General features: G+C 47.3%; 1 protein-coding gene across 8 annotated transcripts in view; it reads left to right on the top strand.

The window, feature by feature from the left end:
• The first annotated feature begins 1,243 nt into the window (after positions 1-1,243).
• Positions 1,244-14,159, top strand: part of ACSBG2 (acyl-CoA synthetase bubblegum family member 2) — a 59,814-nt gene continuing 46,898 nt past the window's right edge. For 2 of the 8 annotated variants that reach the window (XM_033199886.1, XM_033199884.1), the window contains exons 1-4: positions 1,244-1,507; positions 4,438-4,535; positions 7,278-7,507; positions 11,657-11,745. In XM_033199886.1, coding sequence (XP_033055777.1) covers positions 4,469-4,535; positions 7,278-7,507; positions 11,657-11,745 — 386 coding nt within the window. In that variant the 5' untranslated portion in view covers positions 1,244-1,507; positions 4,438-4,468. Of the gene's footprint in view, positions 1,517-4,437; positions 4,536-7,277; positions 7,508-11,656; positions 11,746-14,159 lie in introns of all 8 variants that reach the window. The other 6 variants (XM_033199891.1, XM_033199890.1, XM_033199889.1 and 3 more) reach the window with 5 other exon arrangements.

Raw genomic sequence — 14,159 nt, 5'->3', positions numbered from 1 at the left:
TGGGCGGGGGGCTGGGGAAGGGCGTCACCTCCTTTCCTTTACAGGCACGACCAGGTGTGGCCCCCACCACTTATGCCCACTTCCCACAGGGCAGGACGTAGCCACTTGGACACACCATGCAGTCAGGGAGTCTGGGAAACATTCTCTTTAGGTGAGGGCTCTGGGGAAGAAGGGCTGGATGGACATTGGTGGACACTGGCTCTCCTAGCACAGCTGCCCAGGTGCTCTGCAGCGTGGATATTTGTGAAACATTCAAAAGGCCCTGGTGACCAGGTGCGGTGGCTCACACCTGTAATCTCAGAACTGTGAGAGGCCAAGGCGGGTGGATCACGAAGTCAGGAGTTCAAGACCAGCCTGGCCAACATGGCAAAACCCCGTCTCTACTAAAAATACAAAAGATTAGCCGGGTATGGAGGCAGGCGCCTGTAATCCCAGCTACTCGGGAGGCTGAGGCAGGAGAATCGCTTGAACCCGGGAAGCGGAGGTTGCAGTGAGCTGAGATCATTCCACTGCACTCCAGCCTGGACGACACAGCAAGACTGGGTCTCAAAAAAAGAAAGAAAAGAAAGAAACCACTCCCAGACTCCCTGCCTGGGTGGGATCCTCTGATCAAGCCTCAACACGCCTTGGGGCTTCTCTTCACAATAAGTTTGCATTTGTTTGTGTGACTCTAGGCCTCCCCTTATTTTCTTGAACAGGCCTCATCTGGTTTTGTTCATCTTTTTTTTTTTTTTTTTTTTTTGAGATGGAGTCTTGCTGTGTCACTCAGGCTGGAGTGCAGTGGCGCAATCTTGGCTCATCGCAAGCTCCGCCTCCCGGGTTCACGCCATTCTCCTGCCTCAGCCTCTGGGGTAGCTGGGACTACAGGCACCTGCCACCACGCCCAGCTAATTTTTTGTATTTTTAGTAGAGATGGGGTTTCACCGTGTTAGCCAGGATGGTCTCGATCTCCTGACCTTGTGATCCGCCCGCCTCGGCCTCCCAAAGTGCTGGGATTACAGGCGTGAGCCACTGCGCCTGGCCTGGTTTTGTTCATCTTTATGTCTCCAGCATCCAGCACAATCCCTGGCATTACGGTCATGGCCCAATAAAAATGTCATGAACACATACAGAAGTGCATGCATGCAGGAATCAATTAACGATGCATGAAAAAGCAATCTCCCCATCCTGGAAACAGCTCCCCCTAGGGTGGGGGTGGGGTGCGGAGGCAGGGACAGCCAGTGATGTCACAAGAGGTGGCTGGGATGGAAGGTTCTGGAAGGTTGAATGGGGTAGAAGGCCTGTTGTGGAGGGAAAGCACCCATCCTCCTTCCTCCCACCACCACCATCATCCCGGCTGGACAGAGAGGGTGACAGGGGCTGGGAAGGGGCAGCTCATGTTCAGGTTTCCAGGTGGGGCTACCTGTTTACTGTCTTTGCAGGAAGAAGAAAACACCTGAGTGACCAGATGTCCCAGCTCCAGGTGCCTTGCCAGATGGCCAGAACCACACCTCTCGAAGAGTGACAGGTGCCAGTGGTATGGGAGAAGGGCATGCATTTTCTTTTCTTTTTCTTTTCTTTTTTCTTTTTCTGTGAGACAGGGTCTCACTCTTTCGCCCAGGCTATAGTGCAGTGGCATGATCTCAGCTCACTGCAACCTCTGCCTCCCAGGTTCAAGCGATCCTCCCACCTCAACCGCCCAAGTAGCTGGGATTACAGGCGCACGCCACCATGTCCAGCTAATTTTTTTTTTTTTTTTGAGACTGAGTCTCACTCTGGCGTGATCTCGGCTCACTGCAAGCTCCACCTCCTGGGTTCACGCCAGTCTCCTGTCTCAGCCTCCCGAGTAGCTGGGACTACAGTCACCCACCACCACGCCCAGCTAATTTTTTGTATTTTTTTAGTAGAGACGGGCTTTCACCGTGTTAGCCAGGATGGTCTCGACCTCCGATCTCGTGATCCATCCACCTCAGCCTCCCAAAGCGCTGGGATTACAGGCGTGAGCCACTGCACCTGAACCCTACATGGCCTTTTAAAATTGCGAAACATATAATGCATGTAAAATAACATAAAACATACCTGTACGATTTAATGAATAACAATAAATATCTGTGTGCCCTTTTCACTTCGTGAAATCGAATATTACTAGTAATTTACAAGTCCTCTGTGGAGAACTCCTGAGCTCAAGTGATCCACCTGCCTTGGCCTCCCAAAGTGCTGGGCTCAGAGGCATGAGCCATCGCGCTCAGCCTGCGTGCATTTTTGCACATCTGCTGGGGGTGAAATGATCATGTGATTTTTAACGTGCAGTTCCCTGATGACCAAAGCTCCTGAGCATCTTGTCCAGGATTTATAGCCCATCCAGGCTCCTCTTTTGTGACCTGCCTGTTTACATTTTTCGTCATAAAACACTGGGTTGTTTACTTTTGTCTTTTAAATCCAGAGTTCTTGTCATACTCCGGATACTAATTTTATTTGCCCATTTTGCATTACCATAAAGTAATACCTGAAGATGGGTGATTTATAAAGAAAAGAGGGGCCTGGTGTGGTGGTTCACGCCTGCAAATCCCAGCACTTTGGGAGGCCGAGGTGGGGGGATTGCTGGAGGTCAGGAGTTCAAGACCAGCCTGGGCAATATGGCTAGGCCCCCAGCTCTACAAAAATAAAAATAAAAATAAATTAGCCAGGCATGGTGGCATGCACCTGTAGTCCCAGCTATCTGAGGGGAAGAGAGTTCCAGGCAGAGGGCTGGTGTAAGAACCACGTGCATGTGAGAGGGCTGCATTCACCAAAGCGTTTACTCAAGTTGTTGCCTGCTGTGTTCCTGCGCTCACTGATAGAAACATTTACAGTCCATAAAACATTACTGCAAATCTAGAATTCATAACAACTGCTTGATTCTTGTATCGAGTACACTCTTTATCATGAACAAAATCACACAATTTTCCTCCCTGAAAGCCACTGGAAAAATCAGTTTCAATAAATATCGACCAATCATTTGGCCTCCACTTCCCCCAGGGGACAAAGTTGACAATATCTGGGGACATTTTTGATTGGAATAAATTGATATTTAGAATTTGTGATTTTAGGCCAGGCGCAGTGGCTGACACCTGTAATCCCAGCACTTTGGGAAGCCGAGGCCGGGGGATCACCTGAGGTTGGGAGTTTGAGACCAGCCTGACCAACATAGAGAAACTGTCTCTACTAAAAATACAAAATTAGCCAGGCATAGGCCGGGCGCGGTGGCTCACACCTGTAATCCCAACACTTTGGGAGGCTGAGGCGGGTGGATCACGAGGTCAAGAGATGGAGACCATCCTGGCTAACACGGTGAAACCCCGTCTCTACGAAAAATACAAAAAAATTAGCCAGGTGTGGTGGTGGGCGCCTGTAGTCCCAGCTACTCTGGAGGCTGAGGCAGGAGAATGGCATGAACCCGGGAGGCGGAGCTTGCAATAAGCGGAGATCGCGCCCCTGCACTCCAGCCTGGGTGACAGAGGGAGACTCCATCTCAAAAAAAAAAAAAAAAAATTAGCTGGGTATGGTGGCCTGTAATTCCTGCTAGTCGGGAGGCTGAGACAGAAGAATTGCTTGAACCCAGGAAGTGGAGGTTGCAGTGAGCTGAGATTGTGCCACTGCACTCTAGCCTAGGCAACAAAACAAAACCCCATGTGATCTTAAATGTTTTCTAAAGAGATGGCATTGATTTTACCACAATGAATGAGAGCACCTGTTTTCCCACATTTTCATAATAGAAAATATTGTCAACTTTTTTGATCTTAGTTAACCTGAGAGGTGAAAACCGCATCATATTTTCTACTGTATTTCTCACAGGACTGAGTTTGAGCATGTTTTCTTCTTTTTAAAAGTCACTTTTTAGTTTCAGATAATTATCTGTTCATGTCCTTTGCCCACTTTCCCTTTGGGTTTTGGTCTTTTTCTGACTAACTCCTCAGGGTTCTTTACATATGAAGGAAATCAAGCTTTTATATTTTTGGATGTATTGTCCATATCTTTCCCTAATTTGTTGATCTCTTGATTTTTGTTTATGGTATTCTTTGCTATGTGGAAAATTTAAAAGTTTTATGTAGCAAGATTTATCCTGTTTCTCCTTTAGGCCCTTTGAGTTTTCATATTAATACTACCTTTAAGAGAACATAAATGTGTGGTCCCATGAGAGTTTCTTTCCCTTGGGAGGCTTCAAAATGTTTTCTCACTCACAGAGTTGTGTATAAGCCCAGACATTTTCTGTAAACTCACAGATTGAATACCTTCTGGGTTTTACAAATGCTCTATTATCTGGCATGCCAGCCATTCTCCTCTGCCCCCAGGCCCAGGACAGGCATGACCAATGGATCCCAGGATGCTAGGCAGACATGACCAGTGGATGGAGGAGTTAGCCTCATACCTACAGCCCCTTTACCAATCCTGTTAAACTCCTGCTTTTTTGCCTTGCAGTACTGTGAAGCATGGTTTCTGCACACCTGGAATGACTGGAACCCCAACGATTCAAGAAGGAGCTAAAGATCTTGAAGTAGACATGAATAAAACAGAAGGTATATTGCACTAAAGAGTGCATGGGAGAGAGAGAGGCACATTGATTCCACAAAGGCTCTTTGCAGAGGAGTCTGGATCTAGAAAGATGTAGCCGTTCCTTGACTGACCCTGCTGACCCCCACCCTCCACCCCTTTTTTTGAGACAATGTCTTGCTCTGTCATGCAGGCTGGAGTGCAGTGGTACAATCATAGCTCACTGCAGCCTTGACCTCACAGGCTCAAGTGATCCTCCTGCCTCAGCCCTCAAAGTAGCTGGGACTACAGGTGCACACCACCATGCCCAGCTCTGTATTTTTTTTGGAGAGACAGGGTTTTGCTTTGCTCTCCAGGCTGGTCTTGAACTCCTGGGCTCTAGCAATCCTCCCACCTTGGCCTCCCAAAGTGCAGGAATTACAGGTGTGGGCCACCATGCCCAGCCTGGGGCCTATTTTCTACTCTTGATAAGGTGTTGAGGTAGCAGGGCAAGTGGTTCACTTAATTCAGAGCTCTGCTCTACTGGTCATGTGACACTGGGCAAGTCACTTGCTCTTTGGAGGCCTCATTTGCATACCTGAATGATGGGGGCATTGATAACAGCACCTGCCTGTCAGGATAGTGAGCCCAAGTGGATAAAGTACCCAGGAACCATCCATGTGGATATGGCGCAGATATGATCATAGTGACTTATTAACACTAGGCTGTAATCATTTTACTGCCAGAGCTAAAGTCAAGGGACATGGTGACATCATAGACAGCTTTGATACCAGTGGGCTGGGGGAGGTCCCCAAACGCCGGTGGGACCTCGAACCCAGCCATTGTCCAGGCTCTTGACACCATCAAGAGTGAATTCAAGAAACAAGTCAGAAAATACTGAAAGTGGGCCAGGCACGGTGGCTCACGCCTGTAATCCCAGCACTTTGGGAGGCTGAGGTGGGCAGATCACGAGGTCAGGAGATCAAGACCATCCTGGGTAACACGGTGAAACCCTGTCTCTACTAAAAAATACAAAAAATTAGCAGAGTATGGTGGCAGGCGCCTGTGGTCCCAGCTACTCGGGAGCCTGAGGCAGGAGAATGGCGTGAACCCGGGAGGCGGAGCTTGCAGTGAGCCAAGATAGCGTCACTGCACTCCAGCCTGGGCCACAGAGTGAGACTACATCTCAAAAAAAAAACAAAAACAAAACTGAAAGTACTGAGGTTTATAGCAAATAAAAGTACTTGCATTGCAAAGTACACATTCAAGGAGAGGGAGTGCGGGAGTACTCGAAAGATAGCGTCACGCACAAAAGGAGTTTGAGGACCTTTATGGGTCCAAGGGGTGGAATATTCATCTAAATCCCTAGAAAACTGGCTGGGCACAGTGGTTCACATCTGTAATCTTAGTACTTTAGGAAGCTGAGGTGGGCAGATTGCTTGAGGCCAGGAATTTGAGACCAGCCTGGACAACATGACAAAACCCTGCCTCTTAAAACTATAAAAATTAGCCCGGTGTGGTGGCACATACCTGGAATGTAGTAAGTCTCAACTCACTGCAACCTCTGCCTCCCAGGCTCAAGCGATTCTCATGCCTCGGCCACCCAAGTAGCTGGCATTACAGGCATGCACCACCATGCCTGGCTAATTTTTTTTAACAAAGTGCCCCAAACTGAGTGTCTGAAACAACAGAAACATATTGTCTCACAATTCCAGATTTCTGAGATGAAGATGTGGGTAGTGACATTGCAGTGAGCCAAGATCGCACTACTGCATTCCAGTCTGGGCAACAGAGTGAGACCCCGTCTCAAAAAATAATAATAATAGGCCAGGCATGGTGGTTCATGCCTGTAATCCCAGCACTTTGGGAGGCGAAGGCAGGTGGATCACCTGAAGTCGGGAGTTCGGGACCAGCCTGACCAACATGGAGAAATTCCGTCTCTACTAAAAATACAAAAGTAGCTAGGCGTAGTGGTGCATGTCTATAATCCCAGATACTTGGGAGGCTGAAGCAGGAGAATTGCTTGAACCCAGGAGGCGGAGGTTGCAGTGAGCCGAGCCTGGGCAAGAAGAGCAAAACTTCATCTCAAAAACAAAAACAAGACAAAATAATAATAAAAAAAAAATAAGATGGGGCCAGGTGCAGTGGCTCATGCCTGTAATCCCAGCACTTTGAGAAACTGAGAGAGGATTGTTTGAGCCCAGGAGTTTGAGATCAGCCTCAGAAACACAGTAGAACCCCATCTCTACAAAACATCAAAAAATAAAATTAGCTAGGCATGGTGGTGTTCGCCTGTAGTCCCAGTTATTTGGGAGGCTGAGGTGGGAGGATGGTTTGAGCCTAGGAGGTCGAGGTTGCAGTGAGCTGTGATTGTGCCAGTGCACTCCAGCCTGCTGACAGAGTAAGACTGTGTCTCCAGAAAAAAAAAAAAAAGAAAAGAAAAGAAAAAACAAACAAAAAAACAAAAAACAATGGACAGAACAAAGATAGCAGAACAGATGTGTGATAATATATAGTAAAATGCTAGCAGTTGTAGAATCTAGGTGTTGGGTAAGAAAGTGCTTGGTATACAATCCTTTCAACTTATTAAAAATTTTTTTGGGGGGAATGAAAAAATAAATAAAGAGAAAGGAAGCTTGTCTTGCCAGTGTTGACCACATAACTTCACCCTAAAAGGGGATTAATTCAACTCTCAGCACCTTAGGTCCAAAAAGACACCAACCGCCCCCCCTCCAAAGTTGTTAAATAAATTAAAACATTTGCCACCCAACTCTGGTAACTATTTGCAGTTACTCCCAGGCTGTGGACCACCTGTCGAGATGGAGAAGTCCTTCTGAGGCTATCCAAACATGGACCGGGCCATGAGACCCCGATGACCATCCCTGAATTTTTTCGAGAGTCAGTCAACCGATTTGGAACTTATCCAGCCCTTGCATCCCTGAACGGCAAAAAGTGGGAAGTTCTGAATTTCAACCAGTACTATGAGGCTTGTCGGAAGGCTGCAAAATCCTTGATCAAGGTAAGATTCATTCATTCATTCTCCTTTGCTCAACCATTCATTCTGAATAGGTAATACACATACATATATGTGGTACAAAATTCACAGGGCACCAAAAGATACAAAGGTTAATTAGTGAAAAATTTCCCTCTGATTCATGAGCCTCAGACATCTAGTTCCTCTCCAAGGAAGCAGCCACCATTGTCAGTTTTTTGTGTGCCCTTTTGGGAAATAGATTATGTATATATATATATATAAAATACAATTTTTATATATGCAAATTTTTACACACATAATAGCCTACTACACCCATGGTTCTACCTCTTGCATTTGTCCCTAACATACTATCTCTATGTATTAGTTTGTTGCTTCTGCATAACATATTATCCCAAAACATACTGACTTGAAACAACAAACATTTATCACCTCACAATTTCTGTGGATTGAGAATTTAGGAGCTACTTTGAAATTGTGTGGTTCTGGCTCCAGGTCTCTCACGAGGTTGCAGCCAAGCTATCAGCTGGGGCTGTCTCATCTGAAGGCTCAACCGGGGCTGGAGGCTTTACTTCCAAACTTACTTACCTAGATGGCTGGTTGTTGGCAGGAAGTCTCAGCACCTCATTCCATGGCCTTCTCCACAGAATTGCTTGAGTGTCTTCACAGCATGGTTGCCAGTCCCCCCTAGAATGAATGAAGCAAAAGAGAGAGGGAAAAAGGCTGGGGTCAGTGGCTCATGTCTGTAATCCTAGGGCTTTGGAACATAGAGGCAGGAGGATCACTGAGCCCAGAGTTCAAGACCAGCCTGGGCAACATAGACCCCAGTCTCAATAAAAAATTTAAAAATTAGCCAGGTGCGGTGGCACATGCCTGTAGACCCAGCTATCAGGAGGCCGAGGTGGGAGGATCACCTGAGCCTGGGAGGTTGAAGCTGCAGTGACCTGTGATTGCACCATTGCACTCCAGCCTGGGCAACAGAGATCGTGTCTTAAAGAAAAAAAAGAGAGAGAACCATGTGCTTGGGCTGGGTTTCTTCTTGGTGGCCCCACCCTCATACTATGTCGCTGTGGCTAGTTCATCTCTCCTGAAAGATGGTCTCCTTTCGCCATGTTCTTAGTTCCGTGGAGTTGAAGGTCCCCCTCCTCCCCTAAATCTTGGAGACCTGACCAAGTATGGTGGCTCATGCCTGTAATCCCAGCACTTTGGGAGGCCAACGTTGGCCGATCAAGGTCAAGAGGTCAAGAGTTTGAGACCAGCCTGGCCCACATGGTGAAACCCCACCTATACTAAAAATACAAACATTAGCCAGGTGTGGTGGTGCACGCCTGTAATCCCAGCTACTCAGGAGGGTGAGGCAGGAGGATTGCTTGAACCCAGGAGGCAGAGGTTGCAGTGAGCCGAGATCGTGCCATTGCACTCCAGCCTGGGTGAAACTCCGTCTCATAAAACAAACAAACAAAAACAAAACTTGGAGACCAAAGTAAAAACAAAACCAAAAAGAAAAACAGACAAAACTACTTGCAGCCCCAAGTAGAAATTAATCAGTGTAATTATTATTAATAGGCATTAATAAAAACACACTCTATCCACAATAAAGCCAGCCTTTTGGTCACTGAAACACTTGGCGTCTCATCCTGAGGTATCAGCAGGCAAATGTCTTCCAAATGGTTCCTTTTCCCCCAAGAACAGCAGATCATTGCCAGCCGTGATCCCGTGTGACTAAAAGAGCCGACAATGTTGGTTGGCAGTACCCAGAACAAAGAGGGAGTTTTCCCCTAAGGATGCTTGCTTTTGTTTCTGAGTTTCCTGGTTTATTCTCAGCCACATTCAGGACAAGTCTGTACCTTTACATGTGCAACTTTTTTTTTTTTTTTGAGATAGAGTCTTACTCTGTTGCCCAGGCTGGAGTGTAGTGGCGTGATCTTGACTCACTGCAGCCTCTGCCTCCAGGTTCAAGCAATTCTCCTGCCTCAGCTTCCCAAGTAGTTGGGACTACAGATGCGTACTGCCACGCCTGGCTAATTTTTTGTATTTTTAATAGGACGGGGTTTCACCATGTGGGCCAGGCTGGTCTCGAACTCCTGACCTAAGAGATTCACCCGCCTCAGCCTCCCAAAGTGCTGGGATTATAGGCGTGAGCCACCACACCCAGCCCTACAAAAATAAATTTTTAAAAAATTAGACTCAGTGGAGCAGGCCCATAATCCCAGCTACTCAGGAGGCTGAGGTAGGATTGATGGAGCCTAGGAAGTTGAAGCTGCAGTGAGCTATGATCACCCACTGCACTCCAGCCTGGGCAAAAGAGCAAGATCCTGTTTCTTTTTCTTTTTTTTGTCGCCTAGGCTGGAGTGTAATGGCACAATCTGGGCTCACTGCAACCTCTGCCTCCCGGGTTCAAGCAATTCTCCTGCCTCAGCCTCCCAAGTCTCTGGAATTACAGGAGTGTGCCACCATGCCTGGCTAATTTTCTGTATTTTTAGTAGAGATGGGGTTTTCACCATGTAGGCCAGGCTGGTCTCAAACTCCTGACCTCAGGTGATCCACCAGCCTCAGCCTCCCAAAGGGCTGGGATTACAGGCGTGAGCTACCATGCCCAACCTACATATGCAACTTATCACCACTATCTGATATCATTCCTTGAGTGCTTTCATTAAAAATAAAAATAGGGCCAGGCACGGTGGCTCATGCCTGGAATCCCAGCACTTTGGGAGGCTGAGGCGGGCAGATCACGAGTTCAGGAGATCGAGACCATCGTGGCTAACATGATGAAACCCCGTCTCTATGAAAAATACAAAAAAATTAGCCGGGCGTGGTGGCGGGCGCCTGTAGTCCCAGCTACTCGGGAGGCTGAGGCAGGAGAATGGCATGAACCCGGGAGGCAGGGCTTGCAGTGAGCCGAGATCGTGCCACTGCACTCCAGCCTGGGGGACACAGCGACACTCCGTCAAAAAAAAAAAAAAAAGGTGAAAACGGGCTGGGTGTGGTGGATTACAGGTGTGAGCACTTTGGGAGGCCGAGGCGGGAGGATTGCTTGAGGTCAGGGGTTCGAGGCCAGCCTGGCCAACATGGTGAAACGCTGACTCTACTAAAAATAAAAAAATTAGCCAGGCGTGTTGGCGCATGCTGGTAATCCCAGCTACTTGGGAGGCTGAGGCAGGAGAATCACTTGAACTCAGGAGGCAGAGGTTGCAGTGAGCCGAGATTGCAGTGCTGCACTCCAGCCTGGGCAACAGAGTGAGACTGTCTCAAAAAAAAAAAAAAAAAACAAAGAAAAGAAAATGGTAAAATCCATGTTATATACATTTTACCACAATAAATGAAACAAAACATAAAAATAAAAATAATAAATGATGTGTTATGCAGAGGGAGGTAAACAAACCTCCCATAGTCACAAAAATTAAAAATATTACAGCTCAGGCCGGGCGTGGTGGCTCACGCCTGAAATCCTAGCACTTTGGGAGGCCAAAGCGAGCAGACCACCAGGTCAGGAGATTGAGATCATCCTGGCTAACAAGGTGAAACCCCGTCTCTATTAAAGATACAAAAATTAGCCGGGCGTGGTAGCGGGTGCCTGTAGTCTCAGCTACTCGGGAGGCTGAGGCAAGAGAATGGCGTGAACCCGGGAGGTGGAGCTTGCAGTGAGTCAAGATTGCGCCACTGCACGCCAGCCTGGGCGACACAGCGAGCCTCCATCTCAAAAAAAATCAAAAAAGCAAAAAAACAAAAAACAATATTACACCTCAGATTTTAGGCTCAATGCTGTCTCCCACTCCATGTGGCTACTTTTGTTTTGTTTTGAAACAGGGTCTCACTCTGTTGCCCAGGATGGAGTGCAGTGGTGCAATCATAGCTCACTGCAGCCTCGAACTCTAGGGCTCAAGTGATCCTCCTGCCTCAGCTGCCCAAGTAGCCGGGACGACAAGGGTGAACCACCATGCCTGGCGAACTTTTCTACTCTTTTGTAAAGACAGGGGTCTCACTGTGTTGCCCAGGCTGGTCTTGAACTTCTGACCTCAAGCAATTCTCTCACCTCAGCCTCCCAAAGTGCTGGGATTACAGGTGTGAGCCACCGCGCCCGGCCTCCATGTGACTACATTTGACTCTAACGTCACATATCCTAATGATGTAACATCTCCGTGTTTATGTTTTGTTTTCTGTTTTTTTCCTTCCCAGCTGGGCCTGGAGCGTTTCCACGGAGTTGGCATCCTGGGGTTTAACTCTGCAGAGTGGTTTATCACTGCTGTTGGCGCCATCCTAGCCGGGTAAGGTCATTGGCTTGGTTCACAGTGAGGATTAAGGAGCTGCTACCCTGGGCCTGGGACCCCTGGGCTTGTTAGGTGTGAGATGCAAACAGGCATTTTGGATGAACGCCCTAGTTAGCAGGCAGGATAGATGCATGAACAAATTATTCTGATCACAGGTCATATGCAATAACACCCATTAGACCAGCGGTCTCAGACCTCTCAGTTTTCTTCAGCTGCAGAACATTTTGCAGACAAAATAATAATCACAGCATTTAGAGGCTTCTGATTATGTGCAAAAGCATTGTGCTCCGTGTGTATGATCCTGGAAGACCTCACGACAGCAATGTGAAGTGGGTCCTATCATCCCCTATCTACAGATGAGGGAACTGAGGCTCACACAGCCAGTGGGCAGTAAAGCCAGCACTCTGCTCTAAAAATAAAAATTAAAAAAAACCTTTTAAAACTCCACAAAATGGCCAGGCACGGTGGTTCATACCTGTAATCCCAGCACTTTGGGAGGCCAAGGTGGGCAGATCACCTGAGGTCCGGAGTACCAGACCGGCCTGGCCAACATGGCGAAACCCCATCTCTACTAACAAAATACAAAAATTAGCTGGGTGTGGTGGCGGGTGCCTGCAATCCCTGCTACTTGGAAGGCTGAGGCAGGAGAATTGCTTGAACCCGGGAGGTGGAGGTTGCAGTGAGCCGAGATGATGCCACTGCACTCCAGCCTGGGTGACAGAGCAAGACTCTGTCTCAAACAAACAAACAAACAAACAAACAAAAAATAGCTCCTAAACACACATGCACACACACAAATAAAAGAGGGAATTCCTCTAGTTATATTACCTGGGAGTTAGGGAGGGGCTGGGATATCCCGACATTAACCTCCCATGACACTGACTGTGTTTTGTTCACCTCTGGGGTCTGGTTTACCAGGTTACTCAGTATTTACATAAATGACGAGAACCCAGTCCAGATGCTACCATACCAGTGGGGTTTTTCTGTTTGTCTGCTTTGGAGTTTTTGTGAGACAGAGTCTCGCTCTGTCACCCAGACTGGAATGCAGTGGTGCAATCTAGCTCACTGCAGCCTTGAAATCTTGGGCTCATGCGATCCTCCCGCCTCAGCCTCCAGAGTAACTGGGACTATGAGCACACACCACTACACCCGGCTAATTTCTTTTTTTTTTTTTTTTTTTTTTTTGTAGAGATGGTTTCTTGCTATGTTGCCCAGGCTCTAATCATGAAAAAAAAAAAAAAAAAAAGTAAAAATAAAATACTGATTTCTTTTTGAGCTGGTAATTCTACCTTGGGAGTTTTTACTTAAAGAAACAAAATCAAAACATGAGAATATATTTTGGCTTATGCACAAAGATGCTTCTTGGAAGTGCTATTAGTGATGGCAAAAAGTCAGGGACAACCTAAGTGTCCCATAGCTGGGGATTAAACCACGAGATGCCTTCTGGATGGGATTCCGGGTAATATTTTGAAATGATGGCTCTGAAGAGCACATTTTAAACATTTTTGATGTCAGAGGTGACAAAGCAGGTATCAAAATCTTTATACACTGTATGGCTACAACTATGCTTAACATTTAAAATACCAGGCCAGGCGCGGTGGCTCACACCTGTAACCCCAGCACTGTGGGAGACAGAGGCGGGTGGATCACGAGGTCAGGAGATGCAGACCATCCTGGCTAACACGGTGAAACTCCATCTCTACTAGAAATACCAAAAAATTAGTCAGGCGTGGTGGCGGACACCTGTAGTCCCAGCTACTCAGGAGGCTGAGGCAGGAGAATGGCGTGAACCCAGAAGGCGGAGTTTGCAGTGAGCCGAGATCACGCCACTGCACTCCAGCCTGGCCGACAGAGCGAGACTCCGTCTCAAAAAAAAAAAAAATTAAAAGACCAATGATTAATATAGCAAGTATTGCTGGCCACTCTCACCCATATGATATCACTGACTGTTCATGGTAGCCCTTTGAGGTAGCTGCCATCATGATCCCGAGTAATAATGATGGTGACGATAATCTGGAACCCATCAAGGTTAAGTGGCTTCCCCAGAATCACGTTGTGGTTGGATAAAGACCCTGAGACCTGAACTCATTTGTTCGAGTCAAGATTAATAATAACAACAGCAACAACAACAGTAGCAGCAGCCACTGCTATGAAAAAATTGAGAGGCTGGGCACAGTGATTCATGCCTGTAATCCCAGCACTTTGGGAGGCTGAGGTGGGAAGATTGCCTTAGCCCAAGAGCTCAAGACCAGCCTAGGCAACATAGCAAGATTCTGTCTCTACAAAAAAAAAAAAAAGAAAAAGGTGCTTTTAAAATTAGCCAGGCATGGTGGTGTGTGCCTGTAGTCCCAACTACTTGGGAGGCAGAGGTGGAAGGATGGCTTGAGCCCAAGAAGTTGAGACTGCAGTGA

This window comes from Trachypithecus francoisi, unplaced genomic scaffold (genome assembly GCF_009764315.1).
Source record: "Trachypithecus francoisi isolate TF-2019V2 unplaced genomic scaffold, Tfra_2.0 Lachesis_group5, whole genome shotgun sequence".
Taxonomy (NCBI): domain Eukaryota; kingdom Metazoa; phylum Chordata; class Mammalia; order Primates; family Cercopithecidae; genus Trachypithecus; species Trachypithecus francoisi.
This window is presented reverse-complemented; position numbering and strand designations above follow the sequence as displayed.